The sequence below is a fragment of the Homalodisca vitripennis genome, chromosome 5, assembly GCF_021130785.1.
Source record: "Homalodisca vitripennis isolate AUS2020 chromosome 5, UT_GWSS_2.1, whole genome shotgun sequence".
Classification (NCBI taxonomy): Eukaryota; Metazoa; Arthropoda; class Insecta; order Hemiptera; family Cicadellidae; genus Homalodisca; species Homalodisca vitripennis.
The window spans coordinates 151,920,679-151,944,942 of NC_060211.1; the positions used below are offsets into that span (position 1 = coordinate 151,920,679).

Here is a 24,264-nt window from a genome sequence, read left to right on the forward strand (position 1 = left end):
CGGGCGCTCACGGAGGAATCGTCCAGTCTCGCACGGAAGTAGACCTCACACTGACAGATTTTGAAAGATAAGCGGGAGGCTATTGTTTCGCTTCCTCGAAAGATGCTCGTGAAGTACACTGCGGGAAACGACTGCCAACATCAGAAAAGTAATACTATTTTTAATAATAAAAAATACACGGAGGAAAACTCCGTTTAGCGCCCGATGTAGAGTTAAACATGACTCCAGATTCCAGGAGTCAAATGTGAAACAGTGTCAGATACCAGATGCTGCTATAAGCGGATGGTGAACTGAAGCTTAACTCAACATTCAAATAGAATGACCCCTTCCTACCATAGCTACGTTATGTGGAATATGGACATACCACGGCTTATGGGTTAACTTTGTATAACGCTAATTTGAAAAATGATCTATTGCCCGTGAATTGCTTTTTAAATTCTGTAAATACTTATATTTATAACTAATAAATAATGGTATTTTTATTAAATCTGTATGCTCAATAGCAGTGTAAGACTGCCTAATGGTAAAAAAATCCTGAGACACTGAAGCATTGTGCAAATCTAAAATTACAAGTTTCAGTTTTGAGTTGTTCAAAATGTCGAATAAAAAAAGGTTATTTGTTTGCAAGTTATCAACTTGGCAGTATTGCACCTCACACTATCTTTCTGGGAAGTAGCTATCTTATCCATCAAAGCTATCAACTATCATTCATGCAATAGGAGTTGCACATCAAACTTACTTATTATGTCACCATCATCTTCTCGACCAACTAGGAACAATGCAAAGTAGTACATGTACATCAGGGGCAGGTTTATTTGACGGCACACTTTCTAAAAACAAAAGATTAATTGATTATGATAATTATCTAATTTTTAAACATTATAAGACTTTTGCAACAAAAAAATTGTATAACCAAGGTTTAAAATGAGTCTTTTCTGTTAGTAGTCACCTAACGGTACAAAATTCAACAAATTTTAAGCTCACCTCAAGAACCTGATTGGAACTTTCACTGACATTGCCGGTTATGGAGATTCTGTATCCATTCATCAGAAAAACATCTAAAGGAATCTCTTTATTCTTTTCTCCGCTGGACTCAAGTTGTGCAGAGAGCAGAAATCCGGTAAAGACATCAGTGTTCATCAGGAGAGGAGTCTGGCCAACTGTTGAGGCAGATGCATAAGATTAAAAAGGAAAAGAGCAGTGTTAGTTTTATTTTTACAGCACATTCAATGCAGCATTCACAGAATTCTATAACTTGTTTCAAGCTGGGACTATTCTCAGATTTTCAAACCTGACATTTTTTATGATTTGAATTTGAAAACTCACAAAATAATAACACAAAAATTAATCATCAACAAAACTCAAAATGCAAAAGATATTTATAGTGACAAAATATTTTTGTATAAATGGCATTGCTATACAAGTTAACAAGATACTTGAAATTTAGTACATGTGTTCCTCTCAATTTAAGGAAGAACACTTTTAATTTTAGGGTCAAAAATTAATTATTATTTCAGGGAATTATATGTTTTTAATCATTTATGACATTAGCAAAATATATTTTTGTATTGATATATAATTTAAGAAAATTATGAGTGTTTTAATAAAATATTACTGAAAAAATGTTTTTTAACAAATAATTCCCTAGCTTATAACAAAAATTGTGTTTGTATTTACATCTGTCTTCAGAAAAGATATTTTCAAAGTAAAAATAACGTAGCCAATTGAACATGAACACCGATTTCACTAACTTAATGTATTAAATATTTCCAGGCTTTTCACTGGACAAATATTTAGTAAAACACTCGAAATACTAATACTATACAGAAAAAATTTATAAACAATAATGTCTAATAAAATTTAATGTTGAGAATCATCGTTTACCAAATCAGATAACAGTTTGCAATCTATACTTAAACTATCCTGCTATGTTTATCTTCAGTCAGAATATTTACAATTGCAACAGTAGATCATAGGAAAATGCTGCAGTTAGTCCAAAAACTAGATTAAATAAGCCCACAAATAATCATTTAATATATTTCATTAAGATAAAAAAATCCTATCTATTTCTTTTATAACATGTTTACATTGGTTTAAAATATTCCTTGTTTTCTTAGATTTGTTACTTAGGAAAATATAACTTTTTAGAACATTAAAATGGAGATAATGTATTTTTATTTAAATATAACCTTTGATAATGCTATTAATTAAATACTGATATGTTTTGAAATTTTATTATTTTGTTGATTTATACAGCCTATATTTATTATTATTTTTACAATATAGGCCCATTTGGACAACACAAAGTAAATATTTTTTTGTGATTTAACTTTTCTCTGTGTCCTTACTATACTTATTATTAGTATTGTTAATTAGAATAATAATTTATTCATATGCTATCTGTTGGTAACATAATACACAAGTGCAATATTTGTCAATTGTAAACTATAAATTGTACTGGTATAGTAAATAATGGCTTTAACTACAGTACTTGTAATTTATTTTTAAGTTTTCATTTATTATAATTTAGTTTTAAGTGCCATTCCTCTATGTAAAAGATGTTGAACAGTATCCCTCCCATGTGATGCCTCATTCTTGACAAAAGAAGAAGAATGGTAAAAATCAGAAATTTCTAAGTCAAGGCTATCCAATAGCAGCCCACTGAAATTAGAATTTTACCTTTGATCAAATTGTTATGATTTTGGACAGAGTGATCAGATATTGGTAGTTTTCCTAGCTGCATTCCTTTTATCTTATCAAGATGTTTTACTTAAGGAATCACTTATTATTGGGTCACCCTATTTAAAATTTTGTAGTTAGCCCCCCCCCCCCCAATTATTTAGGAGAGGTGAATTATTATGAAATCCATAAAAGGTCTTCAAATAGGTTTGAAAATTATGGGGCATGAGACTTTTGAGAGACCCAGTAAATACATGTATGGGGAGCTTATGCAGTATAATGCAGGCTTGTGAATATGATAACTGCTGCAAATTTTTAATCAATCAAACTTAAACTTGATAAGATAGCATAAATACCTGTGATAAGTTCATTAGCCAGTAATACCAACTAGTAAAAAGTTTTAAAATATCAGCTGTTTACATTTATGTAAACGTAAATTCAAACTAAAAAGATAGAACCTACATGCTAGGATAAGTGTTTCTTGCCAACATCAATCTAAATAAACAATATAAAATCTGGTAAAGGTATGTCGATGGCGTTTTTTGTGAATGGGAATTAGTTATCATTCAATTTTTAAAACACATTAATACAATTCAATCAATAACATTTACCATTGAAAACAAGATTAATGATTAAATTCCATTTCTTGACACTTTAATTATAAAAATAAAAGAAAACACAATTAAAACCATTTATTTACAAAAGGACTTTCAGTAGATAATATCTTAAAAATTCGTCCTCAATATGTTAAAATTAGTTTTAACATAGTTTTACCAAGAAAGTGATAACTTGGTGTTAGATGACAAAGATACGATTTTAAAAGGAAAATGTATTACATAATTTTTGACTCAAAATAACTATCCTAAACTAATTACTGGGTGAGCTAAAATTAAAAGTTACAGGTAAATGGAAGTTACAGGCAAATTAACAAAGGATACAATCCAAATTCTCTCACTACAATAATATTCCAAATGTAAATGCAACTTTAGGGAATAAAATAAATTATAAATTAAAAATCTGTACTGTTTTTAACCCACTCAATAATATGCAAGTTACTTAACTAAATTCAAACCTAAAAACAAATAATAAGAATGTGATATATAAAAACAACTGAGCATGAAAAACACTTTTATTGGACACACATTAAGTAAAACCTGTACTGACCAGAATAAAAGAACATTTATAATTATGAAAAGGAGAACACTGAAAAATATAAATTAGTGGAAATACTATAAAGGAAAATATCAAATAAATTTTGAATCATCAAGAGTGTAGTTTTTAAAGTATCTTCATTGACTAAAAGAAACCAAATTGAATGTGCATGTATTATAGTTTTAAAAGATGAATGTATTTCTCAACCATTTAATAAATGTTACTAATAATTTTCTACTTTTGGAAAAAGAAGAAATTCTGTCAAAAATTATGAATTACTATACACTATATTTTTTCACATATAATACTTTTATAATATATTAGTTTTCGGTCTTTACCATTTAGTCCTAAAGTTTATTTTAATTGCTTTATCATATGTTTTATTTTCTATTTATGTTTTATAACTGATTATTCCCCTAATGGGCATAAGTGCTTTTAGCTTTTATATTAACATTTTGTGGAAGTATAAAACTTGTCTTCAGTTCTCAAACCATACTACTTCCATCAAAACGGCAATGCAGAAGATGACGGTTTTTTTAAAAATTTTTTTTGTACAGTTATGATAATGACAATTTCACAACAAGTTTTAAAAGTTTCTTTTAAAATTTTGAGCAATTTTAAACATGTTAAAAATTTTGAGAAGAGTTATAGCTTAAATTATGTATCACAGACCAGTTATTTCTTTCCAATTTCTTGATTCTTCATACGGTTCCCATTAAAGTGTGAAATACCATACAATAACATAGCGACACTACGAATGAACAAGATAATTGCCGCAATTTGTTAAATTAAATTTTATAAGGAGACATTACTGACACTTACCTTGGACTACTTAGCCAGAAGCTATCAATAAAAGGTTTTAAGATGGTGGACGTTCAAAGTTTGAAAAAGGAACAGCTATTCCTCAACTATTAAATAATTTAGAGCGAAATGATAAATCACTAATTTTGTTTCAATTAATAAACATATTTCATAAGTTCCCAGATGATTGCTACACAAAGTTTTGAGAATTATAGATAAAAATCATAACAATACTTAGTGAATATGTTTTGTACAAGTGATTGTGACCAACCTAAACCAGTTTAAAAAACTATCAATACGCTTAAAGCTATTAAGGTTTTAACATTGATGAAGTTTATACTTTTTAGACAATATAATATTAACATTTCAACTGGTAAATAACTAGTAATAATTAACCTTCTAAAATAGTATTGTATCTCTAATGTAATATTCCGAGATGAATCTACTTTTCTTTCTACTGTGCCGGAAGGATTATTTTTATTTGGACCTCCTTTTCGATAGACCTAGTACTTTTCACTTATCTCTGGAAAAAGAAAGGTTTCTGTGATGTTCACTAGAGTGAATGTGTTAATGTATTGTTTTTGCAATAAACAAATGTTATTAAGAACAATATTTATATAAAAATCCTTATTTATAACAAACAAAAATAGGTTCTGAATAATACAAATAACATTCTAATTCATTCAGAAATAATAGTTAAGACTAAATTAAAATTCACCATAAACCATTATCACCAATATACCAATATTATTCTGAGAACAAACCTGTTTGGATGTATTTTTCTAAGAGTGACCGCCTTTCCTCCAACTGACCGGAGGAGAGGGGAAGAAACTTCTTGGGAGGGAACGCAGGCACATTGTTACAGCCGTGGATCTTTTTCAGCTGCTCGTTGAGGTTATGTAATTGTTTATACCGGACTGTGCAGTGATAAATGCCATTGATGTGTATATTGTACCCCTGGAAAATGCAGTAAATTTCAATTAAAATTTCTATACCTACAGCGATTATTTCATGCATTGAATATTATGTCTTAGCAACTATACACTTGCATAGTTCTTAAAAGTAAACTAAAAGTAATGTCCATAAGACTCATTAATTTATAATTATTAATATGCATAAAATGATCATCACCAATGTAATAATCAACTACTATTCCTTTAACCCTTAAGTACTGTTGTAGGGTGTTTTCAGACCCCCACTTTGGTAAATAAAGAGACGACTGGAAGGGATTAGCTGCAATGCTTGCGTTTCTCAGTAGTTCCAAGTTGACTCATGTGTGATCTGTTAAAGTGGTTTTCATCAGTTCACGTCACTCTGCTGCAGTGAAAAGAGGGTTTAACATGCCCTGGGGTGTTGTTATGAGTTTTTGTTGCTGTTGGAATTTCTCCATGTAACTAATTATCATTGTAAAGAGATTTTCGTATTATATTTCCTTTTTTCTTTAGACTTTACAGTTTTGATAAAGGAACAGAAGAAAAGGAATTAAGCTAGAATTAGGTAATAGCTCTAAAGATCTAGAATGAATTTGATTAAATCAAATCAAAATTGTGCTTTATTTTACAATGACATCATAATTACATCAATGGGTGCAACAGAGTGCACCAGGCTGAAAAAACACATTTCAGTTTTGGTCGACAAGACAGTGAAACTAGACTGGCAACCCCACAAATTTTATACACTTTTGGGTACAAAACATATGTATAGAACACACACTTATACATTTTGCCTAAATACTAATTACATTGTAAAATAAGTCTATCTTAGTAAATAAATAGATAGAAACTTTAGCAACTTAATATTTTTTTATGTCAAAACAAAAAAACATGCTCGGCAATTGCAAAACTTAAATAAAACCGAATCAAAGTATATAAACTAAGAACTTCAAATTTGTCAAAAAAGAATTAATATCAATCTTATCCCTCGTTAAACAATTGATTAAAATTACCACTAAAGTAGAACATTTCTCAATTGAACGAAACAATGTGCATGTTCTGGGCGTCTCTACATAAACTAAACAAATTAAAAACTGTTAGAAAGCACAAATACAAAATGTTCCTTTCCTTTTAACTGTTATGCTAACAAACATTTATAAATACATATTATGATTCCCAAGACTGATTAAGGATTATAATATTAAATTATATTATTTTCCCTTATATTTGAGTTTATTTCTTGTAATTGTGTCATGTTTCCTATTTTTATATTCTCCAGGTATAGTTCTTGACTTTCCATTGTTTTTTTAAGACAAATCTTGCTTTATTTTTTATCTAATTATTATAAATTTTATTTGTTTATTTTTGTTACACATTTCTTGACTGGCACTTTTTCAAATATTGTTTGTTTAATTGTATTATGAGGTCAGAAATTGTTTCTCAGTTCATTACACAACCACTTTTGCTATTACACAACTATATAAATAACAATTTTGGAAATTTCATATTAAAGTAATAATTCATTAATCCTAGAACCTGTTTATATTTTTCCTCAAGGTGTGCAAATATTACACACTCTCCCACTTTAAAAATGTAAACATATGTAATGATTAATAATTTTAAAGGTTTTAAACTAAATACAGAAACGAGTATTGATTAACTTTTTTTAAATTTTACACTAGTGGTTGAAACACAATTAAAGTAAGGCTACATATCACACCATAATGAATGTAGTTATGAAGATAAAATAATGTTTCCGTATTTATTTTCACAATAACTCTTGAATCATTTTAGTACGCAATGTGATTATTTCTCAAATAATTCTTCTTGTAGTTTAAACCTAAATTTTGAAAAATTCAAATGATCATATTTCAAAAATTTTAAAAGGCACATTGCACATCATATTGTTTATCTTTGTGAACCAAACAACTTTTGTATTTGAACATTTTTTGTAAACTTGGAAAACTATAAATTCATAAGAATAATAACTTTTTTTATAAACCAAAATCAGTACTATCTTTGAACCAAGAGGTCCACTTGTGTTTAGATATATAAATGTCTAGCATTAAACATTTCATTCATATAGAGGAAAATTGTACTCACAATCTTACCATTGCTATCTGTTATGTTAGAATAAATGGAGTAAAATAATTACTAATCAGTGAAGTAAAGCTGATAAACAGCAATAACAGATATAATGTTGTGAAGCAGAAACTGTGTCAACAAATACCAACAATACGGGATCAAAGTGTAGTATTACATCATTTAAAAATTTGTCCATTGCAATATCTAAATGATTACAACGTATAGTATAACAAATACAAGTAAATTATTGCATTAAATGACTGCAAAGTGATTTTAAATAATCAAATTTCACTGATTTAAACAATATTAACAATGAATTCATTATGTAAGACAACCCCTTAATAAATTCATGTCAACATCTTTTCTTGATAAAAACTTTCCATTCTTGCAGACTACAGAAAACACGTGCTATCTCATCTTACCCTTCTTAGCAGCCTAATCTTCGATCATGCACTTCCCACATTACTTAAATATATCAACCCTGAAATTATCAAGTTTAAGACTCTTTATTCTGGTACATTTACATAATCCTTACAAAGCATAACAGAATTATTGTAATTATCCAACCTTCTAAAGTCATCTCAGACATTCATATCGACCAATCAAATTGATAATTATATAAACCACCATTTACGAGTACTATACATGGTTCTGGTGGCGAAGACGTGGTCAATGAATCTTCAAGAGGATGCTATGATGGAAAATCTAGTGGAAAGTTTTTTTAAATATAATATAATATTTTTAAATCGTGAGTCGCATGCGAAAGGGCACTGCCACAACCGTCCAAGCAGTACAATGTAATATAATTCAGGAGTGGATACAAATTTAGGTATTAATCACCTTTAAATTATGTGTTTAAGAACAAAACAATTAATTATTAGTTAATGTTATCCTCTGTTTAAAAAATATGTAATTGACAATTCACATTTTATTCAATTTATCTTTCTTGAAATTAAACTAAACCAGTTACAATTTAGTACTTAATCATGAATATATTTCTAAATTATTAAAATATGGAATGGCAGCTAAGTGATGATTTAAAGCCTTTAATATAATATTGTATAATATTGCTAATTCTTTACTTATTTCTAATTTAGTCTAAATAATTCTTCTAAGCAAAAGTTCTCTAAAGAAATTCACAAATTAAACATTAAATTGTAATACTGTAAAATTAAATTGTGATACATTTTGTCTGGTCTAAACAAGTTTCTTGTTAGTATCAATTAATAAGAAAAACAAATAAAAAGTTTTAATGTCTTATACAACTTAGATTGTGAATCTTTTTATTAAAGGTCTAACAGTATGTTATAACGTAGAAGGAACAAAAATAAATTTGTAATTAAATTAACCCAAGATGAATTCAGTATTATCATTGTAATTAAAATTTCAAAAAGACAAAATTATCAAGTAGAGACCTTTGGCACTGTGTTACACCCTCACCTACTTTAAGGCATTATGTTTAAAATTCAATAGCCCTCATTGTCATATCTTACAGATAGGTCTCAACTTGTGTATTATAAAAATGACTACTCTAGTGTTAGGTTAGTAAATCATGGTGTACCTCAGGGATCTATTCTGGGGCCATAAGTTTTTAACGCATATGTTGATTTACCTTCTACTTTAAAAGACGATATAGTTAAGTGTCACATGCCGATGATCAATGTTAAAGTGTACGATCTAGTCCTTTAATTGATAACGTCATGACAGCTTAAGTTAATTTAGTTAATGATGATCAGAGTTCGTTCCAAGGAGAACAACTGTGAACTCTTGAGTTTTATAAGGGCATACTGCAGCGTTTGCGAAACAACATACGAAGAAAGAGACCAGAAAAATAGGTGCTTGGCTTTCTCCATTATCATGACAATGCGCCATGTCACACCTTGCTTCTAATTTGCAAGCTTTTAGCCTAAAAGTGTTCCTGTCTGTCCATATCCGATAAACTAACCCGAATTTAGCACCAGGCAATTTCTGGCTCTTCCCAAAAATCAAAACTGTGATTAAAAGAAAACGTTTTGACACCATTCTTGACATTGAGAGGGCCACAACCAAGCAGCTAAAAGCCCTTCCAAAAGAAGCCATTTTCTTTTTTTGCCAGAATTGCAGGGTGTGAAGCCTGCACTGATAGCCACAGACATTTTTGATCGGTACTTTCCTGACCTCAGATCACATTGCCGATCGTCGAATGTGATGACATAGGAAAATATGGAAGATATGGGAGCATATTTTAATTCTGTATATTAAAAACAGCTGGCTATTATTAATCATGAATATCTACAGGTCAAAAATATTTGAATTCAATAGTTTGGATATTTGTAATCAATAGGTGATTCAATTGTAGTGGCCGCTTATTATACTGCAGCTGATTGTTTTTATAAAGTAATTTAAAAAATTTGTACTGAAATATTAGACAATGTACCAGATTATACTATTTACATTATAGCATCAACAATTAGAAGAATACAACCATTTGTTCATAAAAAATGCTTTTAAAATCAGACAACAATTAGATTCCTGGAGAAGCCTATGAAAAACTGAGATGCAGACGTGGTAAGACCTTGTACCATGACCAGTGACAGCTATGTTATTCTTCTGCCTCGTGCCATAGTGATTGTATAAATCACTTGTAATAAACTGTTGTTTGTATTGTTCCTCATGTACAGACATGCCTCATACCCCACTATCATGATTTCATACACGCAAAACAGGAGTAAACACAACCAGCATTTTGCCTACAAGCCCAAAGTCATGATTTTATTTATTTAAATAAAAAAGTTATGAATTGTTTACTTGTATCAATTGATATTTGTATCAATTGTATTACAAAATTGATAAAAAAGGCCTTGGAGTAGGCTATTTCATTATTACTTGCAATACGTGCTGGAGTTTTTGGCAGTGGCAAAAACTTTGGTAAATCTTAAGATCAGCGACTACCGCTCCGATCGCTGTAATTTTTTGCATACTAACACAGGTTAACGTAATTTCACAAAAAAAAATAGTCCCGATTATCGCCGTAGCCGTTTACTCCCCCCCCCCAAATATTTTTAGATGGTTATGTATATTGATAATCATGATTCCAATGTGTTGGTGGCCACTTATTATACTGCAGCCAAAACCAATTTACTCTTCATTGGAATTTGTTTAATTTAAAATTATTGTTTTTATTTTCTATAGATATTATTTGCAAATCAGTAGCAATCTGAGTGTAAGGTGCTGCTTTTAAGGACAAGATTACTTGTCATCCCAGTTTAGCCTTTCTAGGCTATACCCAGAAAGTATATTATGGGAATAATAATAGAGTGTTATTGTATTTATACTAGAAAGTAAATATTGCGTTAATCAGTGAACAATTTTTCATTGGGTAACTAAGACCTCGGCTAATTCAATTTTTCATACAACTTTTGCTACACGAAGTAGATTGGTTACTATTTGACACTCACCATGTATGATGAACCATTCTCATCATTGAATTCTTGCGTATCCGGAATAGAAAAATGCATTTTGTTTTAAACTATTAAAAATTTAATTCTAGGAACGAGTCAAACACAAGAGATATGTTAAACTATTGCCAACAGACTACACTAAACTACAAAGAAATGTGCATGTTTACAAAGTTCATTGCTTCCATCCAAAGTGACAAGTTGCAGGTACACCAACATCTACATTACAGTCACGATACAGTACGGTACAGTAACACGAACTTAATTAATTAGTGATGTGGGACTATGTCGTCGCTTTGTCATAGATGTATTTTCATTGATATTTTATCATCTCCATTTTAAACCTGAAAACAAATCCATCCCTGCTTGAGTTAATTAGAGCTATTTTCACTTAAAGCAACAAAAGACTTATTTAATTTGGTTTGGCAACACTGATCAATCTCAGCATCAGCTGTTAGTGGTTTTGTTCGTCAATAACCAGCTGATACTATTAAAAAATCAACATCAGCATGGGGACTGGGATTGGAATAGGAATACAGGAATTGAATCGTGTGAGTGTTTGAGTTATCGTCTGAGAGTCTGCTGTGAACAAGTGAAGTAAATAATACTGCCTCTTCCTGTAGTGGTGTGTAACCTTGTTATTGTGTTTCGTTTCTATCCATTCGGCGTTTTGCGCAGTCATGCTGTTAACAGTAAGATATATTTTTAATCGTGATGATTAAATAGAAGAAACAACCCGAATTATAAAAGGTCAATGTCAAGGCTATTAAACATTATTACCAGTGAAAGTAAATTTGATTTGAAAAAATAATAACAAAAACAACTTGCTAATACATGAAAATGTAACTGATAGGTCTAGTTAAAATTCTAGAAATGTGGTAAAACTATATTATTTATAATTTAATTGTCATTCACCTCTGTAGGACCGAGGCCAAGTGTTCTGAGAAAAGAGTATCCTCTGTAACAGCCAAGGTATGGTTTTATCAATTATTACTGTTTAACACTAACTTAGTTTATTTAATTAGTTAATAATGTGCTGAATATATGTACGGTACCAATAAATTATCATTCGTAATTGTAATTTGGTGTAAAAACAAACCATAAAGCAGTGTACAATTTACACTTGTTAGTGCAATAATACCAAAATTGTATGTTGTCATTATTTGATAGTAGGCTATTAGGCTAGATATATTTAATTGATTATTGTTATTTTTTAACTTTAACCCTTAAGTTATGGTGTTTATTTTTTTAAATGTCGTCTTTGCGTTTCTGTAGTGTTAACCAACATAATATTGTCAGTAAAACATTCCCTCACGTAATCACTTCTTATAAAATACTACAGTAACATATCAATTTGATTCATGCACCATTGGATTCAGGAAGAAAAATGCTAACGAAAACTAAAGTTTTATTCTTTTTAGTATTATGGTTGTGACGTAACAAGTTGATTAGCCTATTCCAAACGTAAATGAAAAAGTCAGCTGTTTCTTGTGAATGCCGTTTTGCCGGCGTTGTTTACTTTTACGTTAGCAATTTTATTCGTGTTTAGTGTTGTATTAAATAGTATGTAGTGTGTTGTTGGATATTGTAATAATCCAAATAAATATATTTTAGAATAAAGAAATATCTTTTTACTGAAATATGATAAATTATCGGCTCTGAGCAGGATATTGGAATTTGTTTGACTAAAATTTATTTCACATAGTAGTTTTTTTATTGTTTTTACTATTATAATATCCATGATTATGTTATTATTCATTCTAACTTAATTCAGCAATATTCAGTCTGATGTTATTAAAGATTAGCTAATTTAGTAGCACAGTGTATGGTGTGGATTTGAATTTTTTATAACAGGTGCGCATTATTGCATTTTTCATTTGTAAATTTGGTAATATTTCATATTTAGATATAGTTTAGAGTTTTCTAAAACTATAAAACATTAGTTATAAACCATAAATTTTGATATAGTTCAAACTTTCTAAAATATGCTTTGCCATATGTACATTTTTTGTACAATTTATAAATGCTGAAAAAGAGTAACATTTTTATACTTTTCAAAAAATGACTAATGGAACTTATTTTATTGTTTCTGTATAGTTCATCTTATATTGAGTAAGAAAATAAGCATATGGCATATATTCATGTAGAATTGTATTAGCAAAACTTGTATTACCAAACTCTTACATATAGACTCGATTTTCATAATTAATACACATAACCACTTTTTGTTTTATAGCTTTACAACGGTTTCATATATGTGTATAAAGTTTAAATGTTTTCTGAAACTAGATGAAGTTGCCACAAAATGGCTATTTCACATTTACATTTTTCTCACAATAACATGATTTGATTGGCATGTTTTCCCCCAAATTAAAAAAATTCTTTTTGCAAAATGTACATTTCATTAAAAAAAGGGTTTAAATAAAATATTTGTATGGGCAAATTTAAATGCAAATATTATTCTTTGTTTAATTCAGAAACAAACAAAAAATATATATTAATTTATATTTACCATACATTAAAAAAAGAAACCTTACGTGAAGCTCTAAAACAGCCTGACACTACAGGAAGAAATGACCACCAGTTGTAGGGTTAATAAACTTTATTGATTTCATCCTGTTTTCCAAGCACTTGAAATTTGATAGAATTGCTTTTTGTAGTAATGTTTTATAAATTTTTTCATGTTTTTTTTTTATTCAGACAAAACTTTTTATGCATGGAATTTCTGTAGAATTTCGTGGCCTTTTACATAGATTAGCTAAAACAAAATATATAAGGACAATTTTGATAAAAACTCAAGTTTATATAAAAAGTAAAAATAAATTACTAACAGAGTACTAATTTAAACTACTAATTAATAAGGTAGGCCTTATTAATTGTTATTGGATTACCATTACTCATGATTAACGGATACAACATTTAACTTATAAATACTCATAATTAATCATTGCCAGCTGTTTTTATTTCATTTATGTAGTGAATAGACTAATGACGCCGGCAAGAACAATCGTTATGAACATGCAGTTATTGTCTGGACAATGTTTGAAATGGTTGTAAGATAATTGACTTTACTCTTTTAAATCACATAAATACAGTACAAGTACAAGTACACATAATATTGCGATCGTTCTGTGAAAGCAGTAATATTTCATTTACAGTTTCAGATTGATGGCAGTTGAGAATTGCGTTTTTACCAATACATATTTAATGAATAAAACATGCCATAATTATAATAAATCAGCCAAAGATTGAGAGAATTATTACAATTTTTATAAATATTCTTATTACTGTATTGAAATGTAATCAAACAACTTTCAAATTTTGACAGCAATCTAATACAATGGCACTATCGTGTGATATGATGGGTTATTTTATATGATTGTATTATTATTATTTTTAATTGAAAAGTAAACAATATGAATGTTTTATTTCACAAGAGAATTCAAGCAATGTTGTTTAAACCAAAATACATCATAATTTACTGATCATATTACAGCATACTGTCATATTGCAGGATTTACTGCATTACATAATTGCTACCTAACATTTTAGAGATATTTAAATCTGAGGATATTTCAATACAGTGATAAGATTATTTCTAAAAAAGGTAATAACTCAATCAATCCTTGACATGTTTGTGTCATAGTTTTTGTGATTACATTCCACATCTTTCTTTAATTTACTATTTCTTGGTGAAAACATTCCATTTCTATTAAATAATGGTATTGATAGTTGTAGACTTTCACAAATATGAAACTGTAAACAGCATAATATTATTTTTCACTATAATTTGTCGAGCGTCAGCAAAGCCTATCACTTGAGGAACTGAAAAAATTTCATTTTTGTCTGTCTGTCCTTCTGCGTGTCCACACAATATCTTGAAATCAAACTGACCTAATGATTTGGAATATTGTATGAAGCTTCATTTCTATATAGGCAACACTGATTTCAATGATGGTGCATGTCATTCCATGGGATTTGGCTGAGTGTTAGCCGTTATTTTTTACATAAGTCTTATGGGTAACCATTATGGCAATGAGATATAGCAGAATAAATAAATTTATAAACAAACTGAGTATAATCATTAGAGATTTTAACATGTGACATTTTTATTCGTTGATTAAAAATAAAAAATAATAGAGTGGAAAGTCATTGTTAAAAGTTATTGACAAGATCTGATTTTAGTGTATTCTTGCATTTTAATACCCTTCCTATTAACCGAAACTTTTATTATTTGAATATTGCTTTAAAATCCAACTTAATGCACAAACCTGAATGTATAATGTAGCAAGATATTTTGAGAAAGATTTCATCTGTACACTTTCAATTCTGCATGAAACTTCATTTCTACAAAGACAAGATTGAGTCTTGGATGGTGCATGTCCAACCATGGAAATTGGCTTAGCAGCATTGAAGCTTATTAGGCTAACACAATTCCCTGTGTCTGCTTGGGGGATGTAAAAAAGTATTTTCTGTAAAACATTTAAAGACGAACAGAACAAAAATGTTATTTTCAAACATATATTCCATTTCTTTTTTTGATGCCTTGAAACAATATCTTCAATACTGATCTTCCATTATGCGATATCCAATTAAAATAATTGGTTTCACTTAAAAATGTAATGATGTACACCACAGTTCCATAATATTCACCCCTTGTTAGAATAAAAAAAAAGGAATAATTTAGAGAAAAAACATACAATTAAAAACTGAGTAAATTGTAGAATTACCTTTTTATATACCATGCTCTGTCTTGGATGAACATGCACTCTTAAGTTGAGAACCCTTTTTTTATATCATATTAATCAAAGACAAAATCAGTCACAGAAGTCTTACAAAAGCAAATTGTTCACAGCACGATCCTACTGCTAGATCTAGTAATTTCATTGACAGGACCTAGCGAAACACTAGCGAATTCTGTAGGCTGGTCCTAGTTACAACCTCAGTGAGACATTGGGGTTTGGATTGTCTGTGGTATTAAGATTTTAATTTGATTGAAACATTTGTAACAGATTTGTATGGGATAGGCAAAAATCGTAGAGAAAAAAAATGTTTTTTTTTCAGTGGTAGTATGTTTCACCACTTTAAGAAATGTTGTATGACTTTATCCTTGAGTAACTCAATGTTGTGATGTATGGCTCTTACGTCAGTTTTTATAAGCTACTCCTCATATTTGTTGCATTAGATTCTTTGAATGAATTAAAAATTTTTAAAAATAACAATGGTATTCTAAGTTTTGTCCTATTTTTCAACTTCTTTAAAATATTTGAAAAGGCTAGCCTGTGTTTATTGTAGTAATAGTTACTGTATGAGAATTCATACATAATGGTCCAATTTAAGCTTTTTTAAATAAATGTTTTAAATTCCTCTGGCATTGATAGAAAAGAAGTAGAATAATATTGTAAATCTCCATGTCTTGTAGTAGAACAAATTTCTGTAATGTTCCTATTTTATTTATCTGCTATCTGAAATGTTGAAAGGTGTTTGTTATTGGCCAATCAACCTCATTGGCTCAAATCTCATCATGAGTGGGGAAACTGTACAAGAGATAGCCTATTACTATCTCACTTGCCAGTAATCCAAAATCTTTCAATAGAAAAGATAAAATTGTTGATTGAACATAGAAAAAATACTCCAGTTTCTCCAGTTTTTTGTAAAAGACAAAATACACAACCATTGCCAGGTTGTTGACTAGCAATTGATGGGGTTTTATAATCATGGGTATACTGTGAATGGACAAGTCATTTGAATTCTTCTTAACATAAACAAGACAGGTGTATATATAAAGATTTATTACTGTAAGAATGGATTCTTGTATAAATAAAGGTCTACAACTAGCACTTCTGTCTGAGTTTGTTAAAATCCTAATTGTTCTTTTGTATTAGAAGAACTCTATCAATTCCAACTCCGTTTTCCCCAAAAAAGTAAGCCGTATAAGAGTATGCTGTTAAAAAAGGCAAAATAAGAGTTTTTTTAAGTATTCTTTAGGTACAAAGTGTTTCAGCTGTCTTAACAAAAATACAACTCTAGATAATCTATGTAACAAAATTGTATCAAAGGCAAGGGAACAATATGGCATGTATAACTCCTGCATGCTTAGTATTCTATTTCTACAAATCAGGCAACAAGGACTTAGTTTAAAATTAAATAAGTAAAGGAAAACAGGTTTATCAAGGCTAAGAATATTCTTGTTAAATGGTCAATTTATAATTTCAAAACTTGGTATGAGGCTCGCTCATTTTTAATTATTTTGTAATTGAACTGAGATACTCATTGGCCTTGAGACATGAGGATGGCTCACTACAATTACGCAAGGCTGAATTAGCATAGTATTGAAACCTCTTCCTTTGGAGAATCAGGCTTTGAGGTTGATCAGCATGGCCGGATATCGAAAGTGGCATGGTTTCTAGAAAGAAGTTCTAGTTTGCTAGTGTAAGTCATATGTAAGTATGGCTAAGTTCACTTACTGCAATCTCACCTATCCTATCAGTCTGCCTCAGGTGGTGACAAATGGTTTACTAGTGTAAACACTTTCACTGCAATACAAAACATGTATCGACTTTAGCATAACCGGAATATTAGTAAGCTGCATCCACCGCAGTCAATATGTTAAACTTTAATACATCTATAACTACAGAATATATTGTTAATATCTTCACTGTGACATGAAACTGCCCGACTTTAAGACGGCCAGGATAGTAATAAGATGAGTCCAGGGCTGCCAAGAGGCGGCGGCCTGCCTCAGACTCCCAACTTCTTGGGAGTCCCAAAAACATTAAAAAAGTCTTCTCAAGTGTGTTTGTTCACCCCATGAGTTTTCTCAACATAACAATAGTACTAATAGACTGTTAGTGATATTGTAGTATTGATATGTTAACAGGATTTCAGACATTTGATATCGTTATATGTTACAAAGGTATTACACAATGTTTCATGGATTGGAATCTATCCTCTTCGTCAGGTAGGGGAGGTAATTAATATGTACAAAAATAAAGAACAGAAATAAGATAAGGAGAGAAAGAAAAGGGTTCTTATATACCCAAAAGCTGCTTGGAGTCCAGTCCAGGCGTTGTCACTGCACAGGATGCAAGTCCTGAGCACAGTTCACGAGTACGAGAATCACAATCACACATACCACCAGCACAGACTACAGTGGGATACTAACAATAATGTCAATGTCAGCTCTTTCATCGGTACCACATAGTGTCATCTGAAACAATGAGGCAGGAAGGCGATGGTTAGTAGAGGGAAAGGGGTAAAAGCAAGCCGCTTCCGGTCCTATGTTTTGGTCCTAGACCTAGTGTCATGGGTGTATATGAATTTTGTTGGTTGAGGATTGTTTAATAGGTATAATCTTTTTAAGTTTCCTAGTTAGTTCTTTTTGTAATATTGTACCCCAAGTGGTATAACCTCAACCGAAGGTTGACAGCGGTTGACCTGCTAATTTCATGTATGAAGCTTCAATAAGTTTTAAAAAAATTCTCCTTGCGATGTATTATGTTGGCTTTATCATCCCATTTGATGTCTTTATATATTTTTCCACTAGTCCTTTTTATATATTTTCTTTATGTTCTTTAATTCTCACATTTAGTGGTCTTTTTGTCTCACCTATGTATTCCCTATTACAAGAACATGTTATACTGTAAACACAGATTTTTGAATCCTGTGTACCATTTTTTGGTTTGGTTTTTACAAGATTTTGTCTAAGAGTGTTTTGTGTTCTGAAAGCGGTCCTAATATTATATTTTCTGCCTTCTCTTCTAATTTTTTCTGATAATCCCAGCACATAAGGGATCAACATGTATATACATTTTTCTCTGTTTTCATTTATTTATTTATTCTTCCTACGGAATTACACCAATAGTGCACATAAATAAGTTAAAAATAGTATAAAAATCATTCTCTGACTCTTGGATTTTTCTGTTTCTTTTGCACTTATTTATGACAGACTGAGGGTATCCGTGTTTTAAAAGACCCAATTCAATATTTTTGATTTCTTCTATTAACCCATCTTTGCTCTGTCAAACAATGAGTATGCTACTCTTTCTTTGAGATACTTTTGATGGTTTGATTGATAATTTACATATTGGCCAGTGTGTGTTTTCTTATGACAAACTGTTATCTTTTAAGGACGTCCCTATCTGTTACAACACACACACATTCAAAAAGGAGAGTTTGTTTTGGGTCTCCATGGTAAGAAGAATGGAGGGAGAAATGCTGTTAATATGGGATAAAAACTTTCAAGTTCAGTGCAAGTGGGACTTGCATCCTGTGCAGTGAAGCGGCAAATAAAGAAATTAAATTCCTTTAATGTTCTCTTTAATGATCAATAGAGATATCGCTGTAATTCAATTTTATGTTTGTTATGTTAAAATTTTTCAAGTTTTTTACTGAATATAAAACACTTGAACAATAGGTTATCAATACCAGATAGCTTTAAAGCCTTGAAAATAAAATCACCAAGTAAATTGCAGTTATTTACATTCCTCAGTATTCTTCAATTGAATGATGTTCTCTTTCATAATGGCATTCCAAAATTAAATTCTGATCTAATTGTTCCAAATTTTAATATATATTTTAGTCCCAATATAATAGTGTAAGGGAAAATTCAACAATTTCTTGTAAATATTATAGATGTATGTATAATTATATTATGAAATTCTTGTACTGTTGTTGTGGGTTATATTGCCTGCTCTTAATTAAAATTTTCAATTTTAGATCTGGTTCCACAGTTCAGTTCCAAATTATAGTACTGTATGATATGAGAGTTTTGATTTCCTTGCACAACGTGTGTGGTGAGAGTGAGACCTATGCAAACATTCTGAATTTTAAGTTTTTTTACTTCAGTTTTCACAATGCAAAGATGTCATAATATAAGACTAAATCAAAATAAATATAATGAACAATTTATTTTGTTTTATAAACAACTTTTTAAGTGTAACCAGTTGTAAGTACAAATTACTTTGTAATTTTAATCCATAAATTAGTTTTTATAAGTTCCTATTACAATAATAATTAATATGATTTACCCAGTAAATATATTTTTCCTTGTCAAGTTAGATTTTATTTCCTAGTAAAATTAATAATACATAGTAATACTATTTTTATAATAATAATAATATTATTATTATAACATAATATCATAATGAACTATCATAATAATAGTTTATTAATAATGCTATTTTGACGAACATTTTTTTAAAAACTTGTTATACATATGAAAAACACAATAGATTGAAAGTGAGATACATCCGGCTTTGATTAAAACACTGATATATAACAAGGTTTGTTCCAGAAAAATCACAAAGTTCTGATACAAAACCAGAAAGATTACAAGATTCTGCTGCAAAACCAGAAAAATTACAAAGTTATGTTGCTAAACAAGAAAGATCACAAAGTTCTGTTGCTAAACCAGAAAGGTAAAAGGTTCTGTTGCAAAACAAGAGAGATCACAAAGTGTTTTTCCAAATCAAGATAGATCCAAAATTAAAAAAATCATTTTCTTTAAAAGTTTTACACATATAGAGTTGAAACTTAGCCTAATCATGTACCTACCCTATTTAAGCTTACATAAAAAATTTTATGTTAACAACAAATAATAATTTATTTTGTATTGAAAATTTTATAAAAATTTAACTATCTGATTTGGAAACTAGATGACTGTATTTACTGGCCATGTTGGACCAAGTATAACAAAAACTTGTCTTATGACTGAATGAAGCAATCACATTGGTTACCTCCAGTCACATTACTTTCAGCTGTCCTTCCCACCTTTTCTTCTAATCATTGTCCTGATCTTCCCCCTGCTCCTGATCAACTCCCATAATTTGGGGAACCATTATACTATTAAATCATTTGTGATTTAGTGCTTTAATCCTTAGATATTTCAGCTAGATAACAAGAAAAACTGCACTTACGGTGCAAACTAAAAATGTAATAAAACCCAGATCAGGGAAACTTTAATTAGCAACACAAAAGATGAAAACACTTACAAGTATTATGGGTTCATGAAGTATTGTAGTAAAATTCTCAGTATTTTTATTCACCTTCTGACTGCCCAGATTGTTACTAAGATCCCACTTTTTCTTCTGTCTCACCAACTTAAACTCTTACTGTATAACAGCATTACGTTATGATAACAGTGTTGATACATACTCTTATCATTTGGTACAAAAACGAGATGTGGCAATTTCACTAGTACAATATTATCTCACCTAACATGTTCGTCATAACTAACATGATCTTATGAGAAATGCTGTAATTGTTTCTAAATATATTATAACAAAACTATTATTGCGGGAGGGACTGTGCTGTTGTAAATTAATAAGCAACTAATACTCATCAATATTTTGAATTTAAATAAAGATTTTCCTCAACCATATTAAATGCCTTAAAGGCTTACATAAAATTCTTAATTAAGGTTTATTATTGAGAGTTTTGATTAAAATAATTATAGGAATGCAGATATTTACCTTTTATTTGTATATGTTAAAAACCTCTGTAACATTTCAAATTGTTGTTTCAGTTTGTAATAAATACGAACCTGTATGGAAAATATCCGTAATCTAGTTACCCCTAGATGTTTCTTTTTCTGTTTCAGATGTTGTACTGTCCCCCAAACATTACAATCTCCACAATATGGCTGGATCATGGCATCTCCGAGTGTTTCATGGCCACCATATCCTCCGTTTTTACAGGAGTATTTATCCTCGTATTTGGAACCATACAGTTGTGGATGTACCGCAAGTATGGTACACCTGTGTCCCGTGACTTGCTGCCCACCTCGCCTCTCTACTACCTTCAGATATTCATTACGTTTCTGATCTGTGCTGTCGCCTTGCTCAGGTTCCTTCTCCAAGTCATAGTTCTCGATCCTGGCATCATATATGGCTACATGGTAATTGTTTTTTTGGCTAATTTCAATAGACAATATCTTTTAAGTACATATGTGTGGTGTGCATGCAGGCATGTTAGTATGTTCAGTCTACAGGTCCAATTTTTTATCAATTTAAACCCAGTTTGTGGCACAAACCTTTAGTGTCAGATTAGATTATGAACTGATTAAGGTTACATGGTTTTAAGGATTTTTACTAACAAATGTTACAGCTTTACAGATTTTTGTCGTCCAAAAAAAAATTTAATTTTAAAGAACTTTTATGAGTTGAAGCAAAATGTTTCTTGCAAATTAAAAGAAATAATGTTTAATCCATCAAACGTTTATTAAGTAAAACTACTATTAAACATTTTATCTTACACTGGAAAACAATTTGGTTGACTATTACAAAATAAAACTTACAAAAATAAATGACTGTTGTAGAGGTTGAAGTTTCATTGTTTTAGTCTCAAACAACTCATCTTGATTCTGCATAAACTGAGAATGAACAAGAAATCCAATATTTTTTTATACCTATTAGTTATGTTTAGATATTCACTCTAATCACAAAACACTCCGCTTTATCCAAACAATATTACAATCATATTCCCACTGTTCAAGATAAATAATAAAGCTTAATTGAATCAATAAAATATACTGTTCATATTATTTTTGAATGTTTATATTTGTTATAGCTGATTTGTCATTATTACTGTAGTTTATATTTGTAGCTGTATTATTAAATAGTAGTTTATAAATTTTATAAATAATAGTAACCGGTTTATACATAATTATCAATGATGATCTTGGAAATCAATAGTGTTGCACGCAAAGAAAAACATTTGACCTTGTGAGTGAATGAACTATAAGTAATATTAATTTTCATTTTTATTATGTTTAAAGAAAATTAACGTAAGCAAAATAGAGAATGCAAATGTTGAGAAGTTATGTGTTGAATTAAAATGATTCAATGTTTTGATGATGAAAGTTTTATTATATCAGTGACTCCCTCAGTCTGATTCTGATTAGGCATATGGCAGACGGCCCAAAGGAGGTATTGTGCAAGAGTCGGGTCAGAACGCCAGTAATCCACTGTGATGATAAGTGCAGTGTCATTCTTAACGCCTTAAAATTCACGTTAAGGCAATTTTTCTATGGATAGAGAGAAAGATGTAAATAAATTTGAGTCACCAAAATATTTACTAAGACTTATTTAAAAATGTATTGTAATTCTTGTACATATTGATTTATATTTCTGTATACACATATGTCAAACAACAAGTATGGAGGTATCTTTAAAGATGATCTCATTGGCATTGGTAGAGATCATGTATATAGTGTGCATTTCCCAAAAGTGATCTTAAAAATTTATTTCTTATCAACATCCAATGGCTCAACTACCTTCCCATACTACAATTTCAAGATCATGTGAAAGAAAAATAATTTAATTTAATTTTTGTTTAATTTGGTAAAAATCCATTATGTGTCTGAAAGCAAATATGAATTTCACAATCGTGATATTTTTAAGAATACACTTTCTCAATACTTTCATATGCACATTTGGTGCTTTTAAAATTATTTCAAATGTGCGTTGATGTTTATTTCAACATTACTATTCTAGATTGGCAATAATTCAATTTTCAAAATATTTAAAGAAACATTATTTTGATCAAACCATTTCTGTACCACCATAAGATTGTACAAATTTTTTCTCTTATTTCTATCCAAGCCTTTCCTTACAGGAATATAAGTGTATTTTCGTAAAAAAACTGTTTTAATATTCAACCTAAATATAATATTTAAATTACTGCCTTGATATAATATAATAAAATTAATGCCTTTGACCATCCCATAGTCCATCAGCATAACATCACTGCTTTACCACAAGTAAACACAGACTGGGATCTGTTAGAAAGATAAATATTTATCTCTGGTTTGTTTATTATTATTATTATTATATATATATATATATATATATATATATATATATATATATATATATATATAAAACAATGGGTATGTACATCCAAATATTAATTGCCATAATAAAGTGACAGAAGCCAAAACTTGATTTGTCCATGCTTTTATCTCAATGTTCTGTCAGTATTTAAATTTGTGATGTCAGCGTTCTAAGTAGACTGACAAACCTGGATGTAGTTGAATTTTAGAACAGCGAAAAAGTCTAATAAACTCAAAAATAATAGACAAAATTATTACTGAAACATCAGAATGTTTGAGTAATATCAACTGTAAGTCAAATTGATGATCAAGCACAAGGATGAACAAATCTTATAGAATCTTCAAA

General features: G+C 29.8%; 2 protein-coding genes across 4 annotated transcripts in view; one reads left to right on the forward strand and one right to left on the reverse strand.

The window, feature by feature from the left end:
* Positions 1-11,295, reverse strand: part of LOC124363028 (sorting nexin-17) — a 33,265-nt gene extending 21,970 nt beyond the window's left edge. Inside the window, exons 1-4 of the mRNA XM_046818087.1 lie at positions 11,087-11,295; positions 5,397-5,589; positions 985-1,160; positions 740-830 (exon numbers count right to left, since the gene is read on the reverse strand). Of these exons, the coding sequence (XP_046674043.1) occupies positions 740-830; positions 985-1,160; positions 5,397-5,589; positions 11,087-11,146 (520 nt within the window). The 5' untranslated portion in view covers positions 11,147-11,295. The remainder of the gene's footprint in view (positions 1-739; positions 831-984; positions 1,161-5,396; positions 5,590-11,086) is intronic.
* Positions 11,296-11,623: 328 nt separating this feature from the next.
* Positions 11,624-24,264, forward strand: part of LOC124363024 (ATP-binding cassette sub-family B member 6) — a 48,432-nt gene continuing 35,791 nt past the window's right edge. The window contains exons 1-3 of one of the 3 annotated variants that reach the window (XM_046818085.1): positions 11,624-11,836; positions 12,010-12,058; positions 21,687-21,983. In XM_046818085.1, the coding sequence (XP_046674041.1) occupies positions 21,687-21,983 (297 nt within the window). In that variant the 5' untranslated portion in view covers positions 11,624-11,836; positions 12,010-12,058. Of the gene's footprint in view, positions 12,059-21,686; positions 21,984-24,264 lie in introns of all 3 variants that reach the window. The other 2 variants (XM_046818086.1, XM_046818084.1) reach the window with 2 other exon arrangements.